The 14794-nt window shown below is 36.0% G+C and overlaps 3 protein-coding genes across 5 annotated transcripts in view; 1 reads left to right on the top strand and 2 right to left on the bottom strand.

Annotated features, from left to right (window-relative positions):
• Nucleotides 1-2731: 2731 nt before the first annotated feature.
• On the bottom strand, nucleotides 2732-4703 carry LOC134330712 (uncharacterized). 2 transcript variants are annotated; one of them, XM_063011946.1, is made up of 5 exons: nucleotides 4602-4703; nucleotides 4087-4167; nucleotides 3747-3983; nucleotides 2959-3623; nucleotides 2732-2827 (listed from the first exon to the last, which is right to left on the bottom strand). In XM_063011946.1, the coding sequence occupies exons 2-5, from the start codon at nucleotides 4144-4146 to the stop codon at nucleotides 2806-2808; spliced, it is 984 nt and encodes a 327-aa protein (XP_062868016.1). In that variant the 5' UTR covers nucleotides 4147-4167; nucleotides 4602-4703; the 3' UTR covers nucleotides 2732-2805. The 2 variants fall into 2 exon arrangements, with proteins under 2 accessions (XP_062868016.1, XP_062868017.1); XM_063011947.1 differs by having other exon boundaries at nucleotides 3747-3980.
• Nucleotides 4704-5891: 1188 nt separating this feature from the next.
• On the top strand, nucleotides 5892-11068 carry pcyt1bb (phosphate cytidylyltransferase 1B, choline b). 2 transcript variants are annotated; one of them, XM_063011945.1, is made up of 8 exons: nucleotides 5892-6054; nucleotides 8256-8355; nucleotides 8485-8601; nucleotides 9322-9473; nucleotides 9606-9684; nucleotides 9768-9910; nucleotides 10020-10158; nucleotides 10384-11068. In XM_063011945.1, exons 1-8 carry the CDS (start codon nucleotides 5977-5979, stop codon nucleotides 10500-10502), a joined length of 927 nt encoding a protein of 308 aa, XP_062868015.1. In that variant the 5' UTR covers nucleotides 5892-5976; the 3' UTR covers nucleotides 10503-11068. The 2 variants fall into 2 exon arrangements, with proteins under 2 accessions (XP_062868015.1, XP_062868014.1); XM_063011944.1 differs by having other exon boundaries at nucleotides 5894-6054; nucleotides 10020-10208.
• The window catches only part of LOC134330714 (pyruvate dehydrogenase (acetyl-transferring) kinase isozyme 3, mitochondrial-like), a 21458-nt gene continuing 17546 nt past the window's right edge, over nucleotides 10883-14794 (bottom strand). The window contains exons 5-11 of the mRNA XM_063011949.1: nucleotides 14564-14653; nucleotides 14323-14400; nucleotides 13756-13832; nucleotides 13564-13665; nucleotides 12509-12622; nucleotides 12317-12430; nucleotides 10883-12149 (exon numbers count right to left, since the gene is read on the bottom strand). Coding sequence (XP_062868019.1) covers nucleotides 12006-12149; nucleotides 12317-12430; nucleotides 12509-12622; nucleotides 13564-13665; nucleotides 13756-13832; nucleotides 14323-14400; nucleotides 14564-14653 — 719 coding nt within the window. The 3' untranslated portion in view covers nucleotides 10883-12005. The remainder of the gene's footprint in view (nucleotides 12150-12316; nucleotides 12431-12508; nucleotides 12623-13563; nucleotides 13666-13755; nucleotides 13833-14322; nucleotides 14401-14563; nucleotides 14654-14794) is intronic.

The following is a 14794-nucleotide window of genomic DNA, read 5'->3' as shown; positions in this document are numbered from 1 at the left end:
TGAACCACAACGCTACATTGGTGTCACAAGTGAGATTGATTGGCTACGAGGGCAAGCAAGTGCAGCAGAAGGTGGCAAAGCCTGTGGAGGAAAATTGTCCTCCATAGCTGCCTTGCACAATGTTATTTGCAACTCTGTGATGTACAAGCAGCTGGAACAAACAGGCCGGTACTGTTATGTTGGCTGCCTGCCTAGTAGACAAAGCACTGCAAGCCTTTGTGGACCTTCCCTGGAGTGCAGTGTGACGTGGGAGTGCCTGACAATAAAACTTAAATCAGTGGTTTGGGGAGTGATGGTGGATACCAGAGTGCCACCATTAGCTTCACCAGCGAGAATGTCTATGTGGCAGCCCCGGTTCTGGACTGCGTTGCTTGGGGGGGGGTTAGTGAGAAAATCTGGGGGGGCAATGTTCACCCCAGTGCCCCCATAGCGCTGGCCCTGCATGTGTTACTTTAGTTTCGCCCCAAGCCGGATTCGAACCTAGGGCCTAGAACCTAGGAAAAATATGTGTGCTGCACTCAGCCAACTGTGCTACTCAAACAACGATGTATTAAACACGTTGTAATGCTTATATAACCTGCGCACACACTAAGACTAAAAGTGAATACTACTTAAAATAATAACAAAACGCTTTCTAATTCCCATGGTAACGACAGAAGCCATTCACCCTGTTACAGGTTCAAAAATAATGAAGAAATAGCCTTTGCTTGCATTGCAGTTAAACAGGTGCCAATAAACGTGGCATTAGATCTCACCTCAGTTAGAATTGGGGTTTTTTCTACAAACCAGCTTATTAGTGTTGTGGTTGCATGTACTTACTGTACATCCTGCAGTGGCATGACATGATATGATGCTGCCTTACTTTGGTACTCCTGACTCTCAGTTCCTTTCTAAATTTGCTTTTTATGACATTTTTGTCTTTTGCTTCATCCACTTTCTCACACATATATACAGTATGTGCTGTTAAATAAAAGGTTCATATTTAACATGTTTTTTGTTTATCACATTAAGAATGTAAATGTTAACTTATTTAAGGTTTATCACAAGATGTGTAGTTGGCTGTGTGAGACAAGTATTTAAACTAATTAATGTGATGTATTGAGCTAAGAAAGTTGAACCTGCTGACAGCAGTGAGTGGAAGGAACGTGACCGGCGCCATCTTCACTGTTATAGTGTAATGAGTAAAACTCGGGAGAACTTAGGAGATTTATAATTAATTTCACAATAACGTTTTGTTTTTGTCTTTTATATGTTTTATAGATAAGGCTTGAGTTAAGTTTCTGTACATAATTAGCTTAAGCACTGTATAATCTCAAATATATCACTTGTTTACCATATACAGGTGCTGGTCATAAAATTAGAATATCATGAAAAAGTTGATTTATTTCAGTAATTCCATTCAAAAAGTTAAACTTGTATATTATATTAATTCATTACACACAGACTGATATATTTCAAATGTTTATTTCTTTTAATGTTGATGATTATAACTGACAACTACAACCCCAGAAAACCCCAAATTCAGTACCTCAGAAAATTAGAATATTGTGACAAGGTACAATATTGAAGACACCTGGTGCCACACTCTAATCAGCTAATTCACTCAAAACACCTGCAAAGGCCTTTAAATGGTCTCTCAGTCTAGTTCTGTAGGCTACACAATCATGGGGGGAAGACTGCTGACTTGACAGTTGTCCAAAAGACGACCATTGACACAGAATGAGGCATCCAGCGTGTGCGGACAGCTATTTATAGCCTTTACATTATGACGTCACAGTCTTCTGTTCAGCATCGCTTTTATCAGCTCGTACTGACAGCACTGTGTTATTAACCCTGTGGCGCATGAATTATGATATCATGAGTCAGGATTTTTTCCTGTGTTTTTTAGCATGGCATGAAAAAAGCAATTATAATTTTCTTTTTTAACAAACAGTTTTCATGAAGTTATTCATAAGTCCACTCTAGTGTACTGCATGCATCACTGGAATCTGAACCTAAAGCAACATGTAGTCAACAGACTAATGAATAATGTGGAAAATATGAATATCTACATGCTTTAAAAGTTTGCAAAGTACCCAGGGCACACAGCCACACAACACTGCATACAGATGTATATACATACATACAGCATACAGACATATACAACAGAAGTGAGTACACCCGTGTGCAGTATCACTTAAATGTAAAATCATTCAAAATTGTATTGCCCTACAGTAATTGCAGGGCAGCATGGTGGCTAAGTGGGTAGCACTGTCGCCTCACAGCAAGAAGGTCATGGGTTCAATCCCCAGGTGGGGCGGTCCGGGTCCTTTCTGTGTGTAGTTTGCATGTTCTCCCCGTGTCTGTGTGGGTTTCCTCCGGGAGCTCTGGTTTAAACTTGTGAACTGATTAATCTTGTGTAATGAGTAACTACCATTTCTGTCATGAATGTAACCAAGAGTGTAAAACATAACGTTAAAAACCTAATAAATAAAATGAAATGTCTACAAAGCATCCAGTGCTTTGTGAAGTACGTGTTAAAGAGTACAGCCTAATATAAAAATGTGTTTGAAAGTTGTATTGACTGCTGTTGATTTTTATTATTATTATTATTATTATTATTATTATTATTATTATATCTTCTAATTCTGTAGATATAATTCAGGATATAAAGTATGAGTTGATTTTGAACCTTTTGTTCAGTCTGTGGTGCAATGGTTAAAGAAGCTGGTTAATAAAAAAGACCATTAAATGAGTTTTTAATGCATTGCTTTTATTGCAGATTATCTTTGCATGTTCTTCTGGCTGAATGGTCTGCTGGTCTGCCTATAGACGCCCAAAATGTTTTCTGTGAAAACACAAAAAAAACTATTAGTGAAAAGTTAAACAGGTGCCAATAAACGTGGCATTAGATCTCACCTCAGTTAGAATAGTTTTTCTACAAACCAGCTCATTAGTGTTGTGGTTGCATGTACTTACATCCTGCAGTGGCATGACATGATATGATGCTGCCTTACTTTGGTACTCCTGACTCTCAGTTCCTTTCTAAATTTGCTTTTTATGACATTTTTGTCTTTTGTTTCATCCACTTTCTCATCATCCTTCTTGTTATTTTCCATCTTTCCCTTCTTACCCTCCTCCTTTTTCTTCATCCTCAGATTATTTTTTAGCTCTTTCAGTTTGATGAGAAGCACTGATTTTTTATTCTTTATTTCCTTTTCCAGATCCTTTAGCTTCTTTTTCCCCTCTTGCTTTTCACGTTTTGCCTCCTTTTCCAGTAATTTCATCTTCAGTTTTAGCTCTTCAATTTGGTTTTGTCTTTTCTGCTTTGCCTCAGCCATCTCAAGTTTTAGTTTTAGCTTCTCTTCCTTTTCAAACTTGGACAATTTAGCTATCTCAGCATGACACTCCATCTCCAAACGACGTATTTGATCATCAAGCGGCTCATTTTGAAGGTTGTCGATTGTAAGACTTTTGGTTTCTTCCTTTGTGGATAGCTCATCCACAGTTTTCAGCTCAACTTTGTTTATCTCAGTGCCAGAAATCATAATGGAGTCCACACATGAATCCTGGAGAATTTCTATTGGTGTGCCAGCCTGACTAACTGGATGAACAACAGACTCGTTCTCAGCACTCGCTATTTTCTGTGTGTTATAAGACAAAGATGATGACATATATATTTTTTATTACTTTTAGAACTAGGAAATGTTTGGATAAAATTTACAGAGAACATTAAAATACTGTATGCTGTTCAAGTGTCTGCAAACCTCAAAAATATCTAGCAATGAGACCATTCGTTTTAAAAGGTGCCCAGAGCACTCTGCATGCTGTTTCAAAATCCTGTGAACTGATAACAGGACCTCCTGGCTTTCCACCGGTTTCTTTTGAGGGGTGCTTGCATGCAGGTGCTCTTGTTTTTTCACCAAGTTCTTCTGTTCCTCTTTCCCATCCACAAATTCCTCCAACTTCAAATCATTTGCCTCTTTCTCTTCCTCCTTCTCCTTCTTTTACAGTATTAAAACAAAATTAGCATAATGAATAAAGTGAATACAGTGTGTAGTTTTAAATGGTAGGTCAAATATAAACAAGAATAAACATTTTACTCACAGTAAAAGGACGGACTTTGGTGCGCTTACCAAATAGCCTCCGGATCATTTGTATCCACATACTTACCCACTGTATACAGTACTGTACATGCAAAAGGAAACAAGAACAACAAGAAAATATATCAGAAACAATACTGTGCGTATGTTACACTTTTTTTAAGCATTTAAGTGATCAAGAGAAATTACATCAGTTTCTGGAAAATGTATTTTATATTTGGTTTATCTATTGAAATGTGAGATAGCACATCTCGATAGATGCATATCTTATCATACACTATAGGTAGCACATCTCGATACATGTATATCTTATTACAGCACGAAATTATAGGCGTTTTACTTGACGAGTCGAAACAGATGTGCGCATGCTCGCACATCACGATGGGTAAAATAAATCAACAGAACAGAATAAGTGTCTTTTAATATATGAACTACTGTATATTTAACTGATTATAATACCACATCGATATCAACTCTAGCGCACTATTACAATCTACTGCTCTTACAGAAGAAACTTACCACAGAATGCTAAGAGAAAACTGATAGACAGATTGATGCTCTTATCCGTTAATACCCGTTAGCTGCTCTCTCTGACCAGACGTAACGCAGAATGAGGCATCCAGCGTGTGCGGACCGCTATTTATAGCCTTTACATTATGACGTCACAGTCTTCTGTTCAGCATCGCTGTTAATAGCTCGCACTGACAGCACTGTGTTATTAACCCTGTGGCGCATGAATTATGATATCATGAGTCAGGATTTTTTCCTGTTTTTATTTTTTAGCAAGGCATGAAAAAAGCAATTATAATTTAACTTTTTAAACAAACATTTTCCATGAAGTTATTCATACGTCCACTCTAGTGTACTGCATGCATCACTTGAATCTGAACCTAAAGCAACATGTAGTCAACAGACTAATGAATAATGTGGAAAATATGAATATCTACATGCTATAAAATTTTGCAAAATACCCAGGGCACACAACCACACAACACTGCATACAGATGTATATACATACATACAGTATACAGACATACAGTATACAACAGAAGTGAGTACACCCGTGTGCAGTATGACTTAAATGTCAAATAATTCAAAATTGTATCACCCTACAGTAATTACATTACTTCTAAGTTGAACAGTAGAGTATTTGCTTTTACGTAAAATTAAGAGAGGGGTAAATTTTAAGCGTTCTGAGGTAGCATTCTGATGTAAAAGGGAAAAAAAAGATGATTTAAAAAAGTTGATTAAAAATCCCAAAAGGTGAACCCAAAAGAACTGATGAGTTTAGGGTATACACTTTTGAAGAATAAGTTAGATATTTGGACCAGTTGAATTTCAAGTTAATGTTTAACTTCACACATAAAAAGAGGAATGTAAACTAACAAGCTGCTTAATAATTTAATAATAGTTAAATGGAATATTTCACAGAAGCATTTGATCTTATGGATAAGAGAAATATGCACAGGACATTTTTGTAAAAGCTAATCAATGCTAGTGATACACATATCTTTTGGGGTGGGGGTTGTACAGAAAATTTAGTCTGAAGGTTTTGGTAAACTCTCACGTCAGTGCTGTAGGTGATCAACTCCAGATAGATGTTGCCATCATATAGCCAGTGTTGTCATCATATAGCAGTTAATCATGCTTGAGCAACTTTAGGCATGAATAGTTCAAAGCTTCCATAAAAATAAAAATTATCTGAAGAAGTTAGAGTTATTTCAGGTCATTTATAAACTGACATGTAGTGACGTGATCTCTATAGACTCTTCGGACTTTGAACATTAGCTCCATATTAATCACCTTACCTGCACTTGCTGGTGTGAGTTTGAGCTCAGTGGTCTGTTAAGGTTGTGGTGGTGTTGAGCCTGGCTATAGCCTGAACATTAACAACATGGTTAACAGGAGGCGAAACGGATCTCGCAGCCAGCAGGCTCATGCTCAGCACAGACACAGACCACCAGCTGCCAAGGTAAGTTCAATTCAAGAACAGGTTGAAGTCTGAGATTGCTTAGTTTGGTTAAAGTTGTAGACAACTGAACTTATTTCTTAAGATGAATCAGATGTCTTCACATTAAATACATAGATGATATATATATATATATATATATATATATATATATATATATACATCAATATCCAATTGTTACATTAATTGGGAACATAGTATTAAGAGAAATCAATTAATTTTGGTTAAAAGTCTTGTTTCCACACAATTTATATATAGAGAGAGTGTTAGGCTCTGGTTCTTGACTAACATATTCAGTTTCTAAACATCTTTCATAATTCCAGTTTGTTACAAGTTAATATTACTACTACTACTACTAATAATAATAATAATAATATTAATAGATATTCAATCCAAGACAGCATAATAGGTTTACAAAGAGGTGTGAACATGTGATGAATTATTCTGTGCCTTAGGCCCTGTGTTTAAGCAAAAGGCTCTGGGTAAACATTTATCCTAAAAGTAGTCATAGTGAAACTTTTAAATGTAACAGATTTATTCCTAGTTTGTTAAAAAAATATATTAATTAACTGATTGGTAGGGACAACATATGTAATGCATAATACAGTATAGAAGTTGATATCATATTATGAACTGTGATATGTAAAAAAGGTAAACAAGTTAAACAACGTATTGAATATATGTATTGTTCCTTTAATTTACCTACAAATGCAAATTAAATTGTATAAAACAATATCTGCTAGTTATGTGCATTTGTTCTAACATACACAGAATTAGAGCTTTATATAATGTAAAATATATTTTTAATGTAAAATGATGGTAGATCATTTTTATAATGAACAGGGCTCCATTATAAAATACTGACTTTGTCATTTAATTTCATGTGCCAGTCTTCAATTGGCTATTCTGTGTCCTCTCAACAGCTGATGGTCCAAAGGACACTGACAACACCACAAATAAGTTAGAGTACATGTACATCTGTGTATTTATTACGTATCTGTTGAGCAGTTTCTTATCTGATTCCAGATAGGACAACCACTGAGTCAGCAAACATTGCAGTAAACTCTGACACCAATCGTTTCCTGAATTTCAGAATTTGTAATTAGCTCAATAGACTTTCTTAACTAGAAATGTTTCAATAGCATTTTTTCATTTTTAATACTATAACAATAATAAAGTTTTGAACATTTGTGAATACTCAATAGTGGCATCCTCTTGGTAAGAAATGTAATCGAAAAATAGAGAAAGAAAAAGCATCTAAACTTTTGTTTTTATCAAATACTCTTGTGAGAACAATCTTGACAGTGATCTGACATGACTGGAAATATCAAATGTATATGGCATGCATCATCATTACATATTATATCGGTTAATGGATAAATTATTTGTCATGCTTAAAGTAGTTCATAAAAAAGAATTTTAATATGGTAGTATGACCGTAGATACAGCTGTTGTGTAAATGCCAGTGAAGATGGAAAGGTCTCCAGAAAGACTGGAGAAATCCTGCCAAATTACCTAAACATTAATAAATAAAATAATGAAGAAGTTCTAGCTCTGTCTTTAAAATGTATTTATTGCTATATGAGTAAATAACCTAATGACATATTTTAAGTCTGGCAGCTAGCCGATACAGTGTAACATGTTTTTAATGGAAGAGAGCACTGGACTTTATACAAACCTTTAGTACACACATCTCTTTCTCCAGCAGTCAGGTAGCAGGCATCAGACATCTAGGTATCAGTAAAGTAAAAGTAATACCCAAAACAGAGCCACAGGTTCTGGGTGACTGCTGCTTATTGGTGAAAAAGCTTCATATGTCATAGTTAATTAAAACAAATAAACATTTTGTATCACTGAATTGTTTTCACATTTCTTAATAATACAAAACGTTTATGCTAGTATTAACACAAACTAAATACATCTTTTTGATTTTAAGCAAAGCTGTCAGTTGAGTTTAATTTCAATCTATGTAAAAGAAACATATATTCCACTCTATTTGTTTAGACTTTTCACAACTAGGATTTTTAAGTAGCCAGCACTTCTTTATGTTTATAAAGGGTGGAAGAAAAAGGGTGGAAGTACTTGGATAAAACCCACCCAGACACGTTCAAAAAACATATTTCCAAATCGAATGTTTCCAACTACACCTTCTTGCTGCCTAGCATACCATGACATCATTGCAATCGTTGTATCCTTTTTGACAGACTCTAAGAGAACCAGCAATCTTTTCTTGTGGTTTGGGCACAGATTCTGATGTCACTCATGATAAGGTGACTTTAGCCCATGCCCGGCGTGGCACACCTGGTAAGATTCCTTCTTTTTGCTGTATGATAAAAGCACCTTGCTCAAGATGAAAGTTGAAACAGAGATTATGTTAAAAATGGGATGGTAAAGGGTTTGGTGAAGTTAAATCTTTTGCATGTTTTTCTTTAGCTCACCGACCTGTGAGGGTCTATGCTGATGGAATATTTGACCTTTTCCACTCTGGTCATGCAAGAGCTTTAATGCAGGCCAAGAATCTTTTTCCAAACACAAGCTTGATTGTTGGAGGTAAGCTACATTTACATTTAGATACTCAAGTACTTACATGTAGAGTACACTGTCTATCTTCAAACGTCTAGACTAAGACCCTGTACAGAGCAAAAGTGTTGTTACTTAACAAATAAACTATAATAATGAGAGAATAATAATTGAGTAACAGCTACATAAATAAGAATCTAGGGGAAATGGTTATCAACTTAATGTTTACCCCAATTGTGATTCTGTAATTTCTTATTTCTGCTCTCTACAAAATTCTCTCTATGTTATCTGAGTAATTTGATTGGTATTTTATTCTGTGTATGCTTTTTTTTAATCCTTTTTCTCTTAATGTAGTCATTACCAAATAACCCGGTTATATCTCTGCTACAAATCCCTACCCTGACCGAGAATGACCATACTTAGCACACACCCCTTTCTTGCTCATTAAGGAATGTTGTTCTGGAACTACTGAATTATTCATTAAATATCTCTTATCTTGTAAAATCACTCTGTCCAAACTTTTTGATATTGCCCGTAAATGTAGAAGCTCTAAGTTGACCTGACCAATTACCAAAATAAAGAAGAACAGTATGTGTGCTGCAGGTAATATGTAAAACAAAGACTACTATTTTTTTACTGGGTAGTGTAGGTTAAATGAGACATGTAAAACAGTTTACACATTTTTGTTGGTATTAGGCTTGCTTTTTTAAACAAGAGCCCAGGAGGCCTAACCATGCTTGTGTGTATTAGTTTGCAGTGACAAGTTGACACACAGGTATAAAGGCTACACCGTGATGACTGAGTCAGAGCGCTACGAGGCCCTCATCCACTGCCGCTATGTAGATGAGGTCGTTCGAGATGCTCCATGGACAATCACACCTGAGTTCCTGAAAAAACATAGGGTCAGTAGCATGTGACAAAATTATGTTCTCTATGACTGACATACAATTGTAGATGATTCAGTGCATGTGGGCTGCTTTTTACTGACTTCTTTTTTGCAGTTAGTACATTAAACAATTTCTTTATTTATGCAGATTGACTTTGTGGCCCATGATGATATCCCATACACTTCAGCAGGATCAGAAGATGTGTACAAACATATCAAAGCAGCAGGTAGACCCAAACCCAAAATCTCACAGAACAACAGCTTTATTAATTACAATATGGACAGGACGGCTTTATGTTGTGTGTGTTAGGAATGTTTGTACCCACTCAGAGGACAGAAGGTATTTCCACCTCTGACCTTATCACACGGATTGTCAAAGACTACGATGTCTATGTCAGACGGAACTTGCAGAGAGGCTACACAGCCCGGGAACTGAACGTCAGCTTCATCAATGTAAAGACAATGGGTTCAAATTGCCACATTATACATTGTTCTTTGTCCACTATCCTACAATCTAGGCTTTTTCTTTCCATAATGTATAATTTCCCCTCTACTTTGGCAGGAGAACAAGTATCGTCTGCAGAACCAGGTGGATAAGATGAAGGAAAAGGTGAAGACAGTGGAAGAGAAGTCCAAACACTTAGTCCACCGGGTGGAGGAGAAGAGCCATGACCTCATTTTTAAATGGGAGGAAAAATCTCGTGAGTTTATCGGTAACTTCCTGGAGCTCTTTGGCCCTGATGGACCGTGGGTGAGTGTAAAACTGAGACAGAAAGGTGCCTTTGCAAACAGGTGTATAAAATATATGATATGGTGCCAACTTTGTGCCAACAGTATGGATAGGCCATTTTCTGCTCCATCATTATTGTGCATGTGTTTTTACCAACACTGACATAGTAATTTCTTATGCACTGCTTTCATTTCAGCACATGATTCAGGAGCGGAGTGGCCGTGTGCTGCAGGCCCTGTCTCCGTACCAGTCTCCCCGCACCTCTCCCAGCAGCAGCCCTACAAGAGAGCGCTCTCTCTCACCCCGACCCTCTAAGCTTCAACCAGCTCACCACCAGTAACAGAGGGGGCAGTAAACACATTTATACACCATCAATTATACCTAAACACCTTTCAGTCCTCCAGCATAAAACTTACGTGCATACTAACAGCCCTTGCAAGTTTGTGATCAACCCACATGCACCCCATAAAACATGTCAGTGCTTTACTGCCGCATTCCACAATTTCATCCACTAACTGAATTATTGAAAGCACTGTATGTGGCATGGTATGTGACATTCAACTTACTTTGCATTATATATTTCTTGTATTACTAACTTGACCATAATTTATTGATTTGTATTTGTTAATTATGTAAGGGACAACAACACTTACACTATATGAATAATAATGTAATTTTCTACATTGACATGCCATTAACTGTAATTTTATTTAACAATATTTATTTATATTACAAAATAGGTTTAGAATCATTTCCCATAACAAACACTGTATATGCATTCTTGTTTCGACCCATTTAAAAAGCATTTTCTTATTTTTTCAGATTTAAATTAAATGTGTGTATCTGCACATTCATTGAAAAATAAAGTTGAATGTCAAGCATTATTGTGGCACTTTTATGCATGGAAAAGGTAAAATGTATGTCTTCTGCATTAATTAATTATAAATAAGGCAGATGTAGCCTAGTGGGTAAAGTACTGGACTAATAATCAAAAGGTTGCCTGTTCAAGCCCCACCACTGACAGGTTTCCACTGTTGGGCCCTTGAGCAAGGCCCTTAACCCTCAATTGCTTAGATTGTATACTGCCACAACTGTAAGTTGCTTTGGATAAAAGCGTCTTCTAAATGCCGTAAATGTAAATGTGAACAAATTCTTTTTTATATTCATCCGAATCATAAAAAGGCAAACACATTTTACCTAAACTAAAAAAACAAACAACAAATGCACTTTTTATGTATTTGTTTTAAAATTCCGGTTGGATAAGGTATGTAAACTAACATTCAATAACTGATATAACATTCTATACAAACAAACATGTTTTATAGCTGTTGATTAGACTTGCTTAGTGATGAGAAATTTTCTGGGACTTCTCACATGAGCAGCCCTCTTAATTTAAAACAAATTAATTACAAATCTAATCTGAATCTATAGTCATTTTTTACTGAGAATGATAGTCCTTTTTTCCAAAAACGTCTGTCACTAAATAACATGCAATTATTTTTATGACTCTAGCAGCAATTGCAACTGCATTTACACAGAAGTGTAATTCTGTAAACATATTGTACATTCAAGCCTTATCATCTGACCTTTTACAAATCTACAGAGTTGAGTTATTCCTCAATATTTCAACAATACAAACATTCAGAAAAGCCTTTGGTTGACTTAATAAATACTGATTTTCAACAAGTAAATGCTGCTAGCTCAGAACCTTACTCAAATAGGTGTTACCATGCTGTAAAAGGCATTTGTAGCCCTATAAAGACTTTGCAGCTACACATGTCAAATAGTATTCAGTGATAAGCATGTGATAAGCATATGCTATGTGTTGGCTTTGAATGTGGAGGCATCCTGAGGGTCTCTGCTGGGGTTGCTCCAGTCATCTGCCTCTGGCCCTAATTGATAATGTCTCCACACTGACTGGTTGTAGACTGGAAGACGCTCATAAGACTCACTGGACAGAGCCTGTGGAGGACATTTTAGAGTGCCTTTAAACATGAAGTTTAATTCAGTTTGGCTGATCAGTAATTGCCATGGTCATAGTAAAGCTATAAAACAATATCAAGAGCAAACCTTGAACCTTGGACCATATTGTAAGAAATAAAATGCATTTCATATGAAAACAAACAAACCTTTAGATAGATAATAGCATGAGTTCCTACACCCTCCATAGAGTAGAGGAGAAGGTCTCCTTGAAAGTAACGTGCATATAGTCTTGAGATGGGCAAACCGTAGCCAAAACCAGCCTGTATAAAGTAAGGAGTTGTTACTTCACCACACACTTTAATAGTCTAATAACAATACAATATATGATGGGTGATTACCAGTGGTGCAGCGTTTTCTGACCCATTTAGTGTTGGTGTAGGTGCAGTGGAGTACATATAGTTAAAAAGTCGGTCAATCTTTCTTAAAGGTACGCCCCCTCCCCAGTCACTTATCTGCCAAAATAAGTACAAATACAGAGGTCCTTATTACAAAGATCTGTGAAAGCCAAAAGCTAGAGTAAATTAATACAACTAAAGGGACTAATCTGATATGCATTTCATACCATGGCTGCAGTTACTGTGGCAAAAACAACACAAGAAAAAAACAGACAAACAGTTTCAAATTTGATTGTGTGATTGTGAATTGGTTTTTTAGAATTGGCAGATATTTGTACTATATATTAATTAAATATATGTTTAGGAAGTATGTTATTTAAACAGTACTTGCCGATTAAGTAAGTAAGTAAGTAAATTTTATTTATAAAGCACTCTTAAAACAACTTACGTTGACCAAAGTGCTGTACATCGAATAAGCATACATAACACAACATTATATTAAAAAAGTAAGAACCAAATAAAAATACAGAGTAAGAGACAAAATAAAACAGATAAAAATAGACTAAACAATTAAAATTAACACAGCTCCTCAGATTAAGAGCATCGACACACAAAATAACCCAAAGGTTGTCAGGTGTGTTGCATCCACAATCCACACTTTGTTGCACTGTTAACGTTGGTTTAGATATTGAATTAAAAGCACATCTTCATCCAAATGTTCTGCACAATTGGACATAAAAAATTTTCAAAGCTTCATCAAAGCAGAACATCAAATTGTCACATAGGACATGACATTACTGATAACAATGGTGTTGCTCAGAAAGGGTTCGATTATTCAGCACCTGTAACAGCAGATAGGACAGTTCATAGTTTTGTAGTTCATAGTTTTGCCAAGCAGCTCTCTCTCTCGCTGTATGTGTGTGTGTGTGTGTGTGTTCATTTGAACTGCATTGCTTCACACTTTAGTTGGCAACTCCTTTTTCTTACATCATTTTCTACATACCTAAACATTAGTATTTGCTAATCTACTGCCATCTACTCCCTAACAGAGCACTTACTTTAATAGAGAGATCTTCTTGTCCCAGAGTTACAAGTGCTTTTACTGGGGGAAGTCCTTCTGTGTTGTTTTCATGAAGCTCCACTGTAGCTCTCATGGAATTCTACAAAAAAAAGCCTGTGTTATGAACCATCATTACTGACCTCGTCCAAGCACCGAGTAAGATCATGTTATGTCGTCTCAGCGCACTTGCCTTAAAGAGCTCGAAGAGCATGTGGAACAAATGGGATGGCACGTAGACCACCTGAATGGGCCTGTTGGAGTTCTTCACTTCAGAATGAATCAAAGTGAATCAAAGTGAATCAAAGTTACAAACTAAGTCATGTATTATACTGTTTTTAATTTAGCCATGCAATATTCCTGTCTAGCACTTATATTTTACATCATTATAAACATTATTAGTACTTGGTATACCGTATTGTACCTTGTATTGTTTAATCTTCTCTTCTACTTTGATAACTTTTTTGTCTGCTTTTCTTTTTTCACATTTTCTTTTGTTTTAAAGGAACCCTTTTTATGATTTATTTATTTTATAAATATATCTACTTGTGTGAGTATGTGTGTGTACGTATAAATGTGTATTTAAATATGGAAAGGAAAACATGTACCTGAGTGTCTGGGGCTCTCCTTGATGCCCTCCACTAACTATTACAAGTGTATGTAAGGCTCCCAGGTAAAGTCAAGAAGTAAACAAATTGCCAGAACTAAAATTATTCTTAATGCAATTCAAGATTCAAACAGCTACTTTTCACAAACTCACCATTAATCTCCTGTATTATTAGTTCAGGTGCCATCATGTAATACTGTTCACAAAGCATCTTTGCTGTCTCATAGGCATCTAAAAGAAGGAGACATACTGTATATACTACAGCAAAATCATCAGTGTGTACTGAATGATGTAGCAGGACTAGTATAATACAGTTGATGTTCAATTTATATGTTACTGCACAGTACCCTAATCATGTTTATTTTAGTGGTTACAGTTAAAAATAATTTCAAACCTTGTACTACCCCAACCACATTGCAGTTTGGGTCAATGCCTCCAATGTGCTTGGGATGTGCATGGTTGATGTCATCACTGAAGAGGAGAGCTGCAAAGGAATGCAATTAAACATAAGAAGTATTGATTTGTTATACAGTCAAACATTTGCATTTATTTAAAAGAAACATGTACAGTGTATCACAAAAGTGAGTACACCCCTCACATTTCTGCAAATATTTTATTATATCTT

This window comes from Trichomycterus rosablanca, chromosome 16 (genome assembly GCF_030014385.1).
Source record: "Trichomycterus rosablanca isolate fTriRos1 chromosome 16, fTriRos1.hap1, whole genome shotgun sequence".
Taxonomy (NCBI): Eukaryota; Metazoa; Chordata; class Actinopteri; order Siluriformes; family Trichomycteridae; genus Trichomycterus; species Trichomycterus rosablanca.
This window is presented reverse-complemented; position numbering and strand designations above follow the sequence as displayed.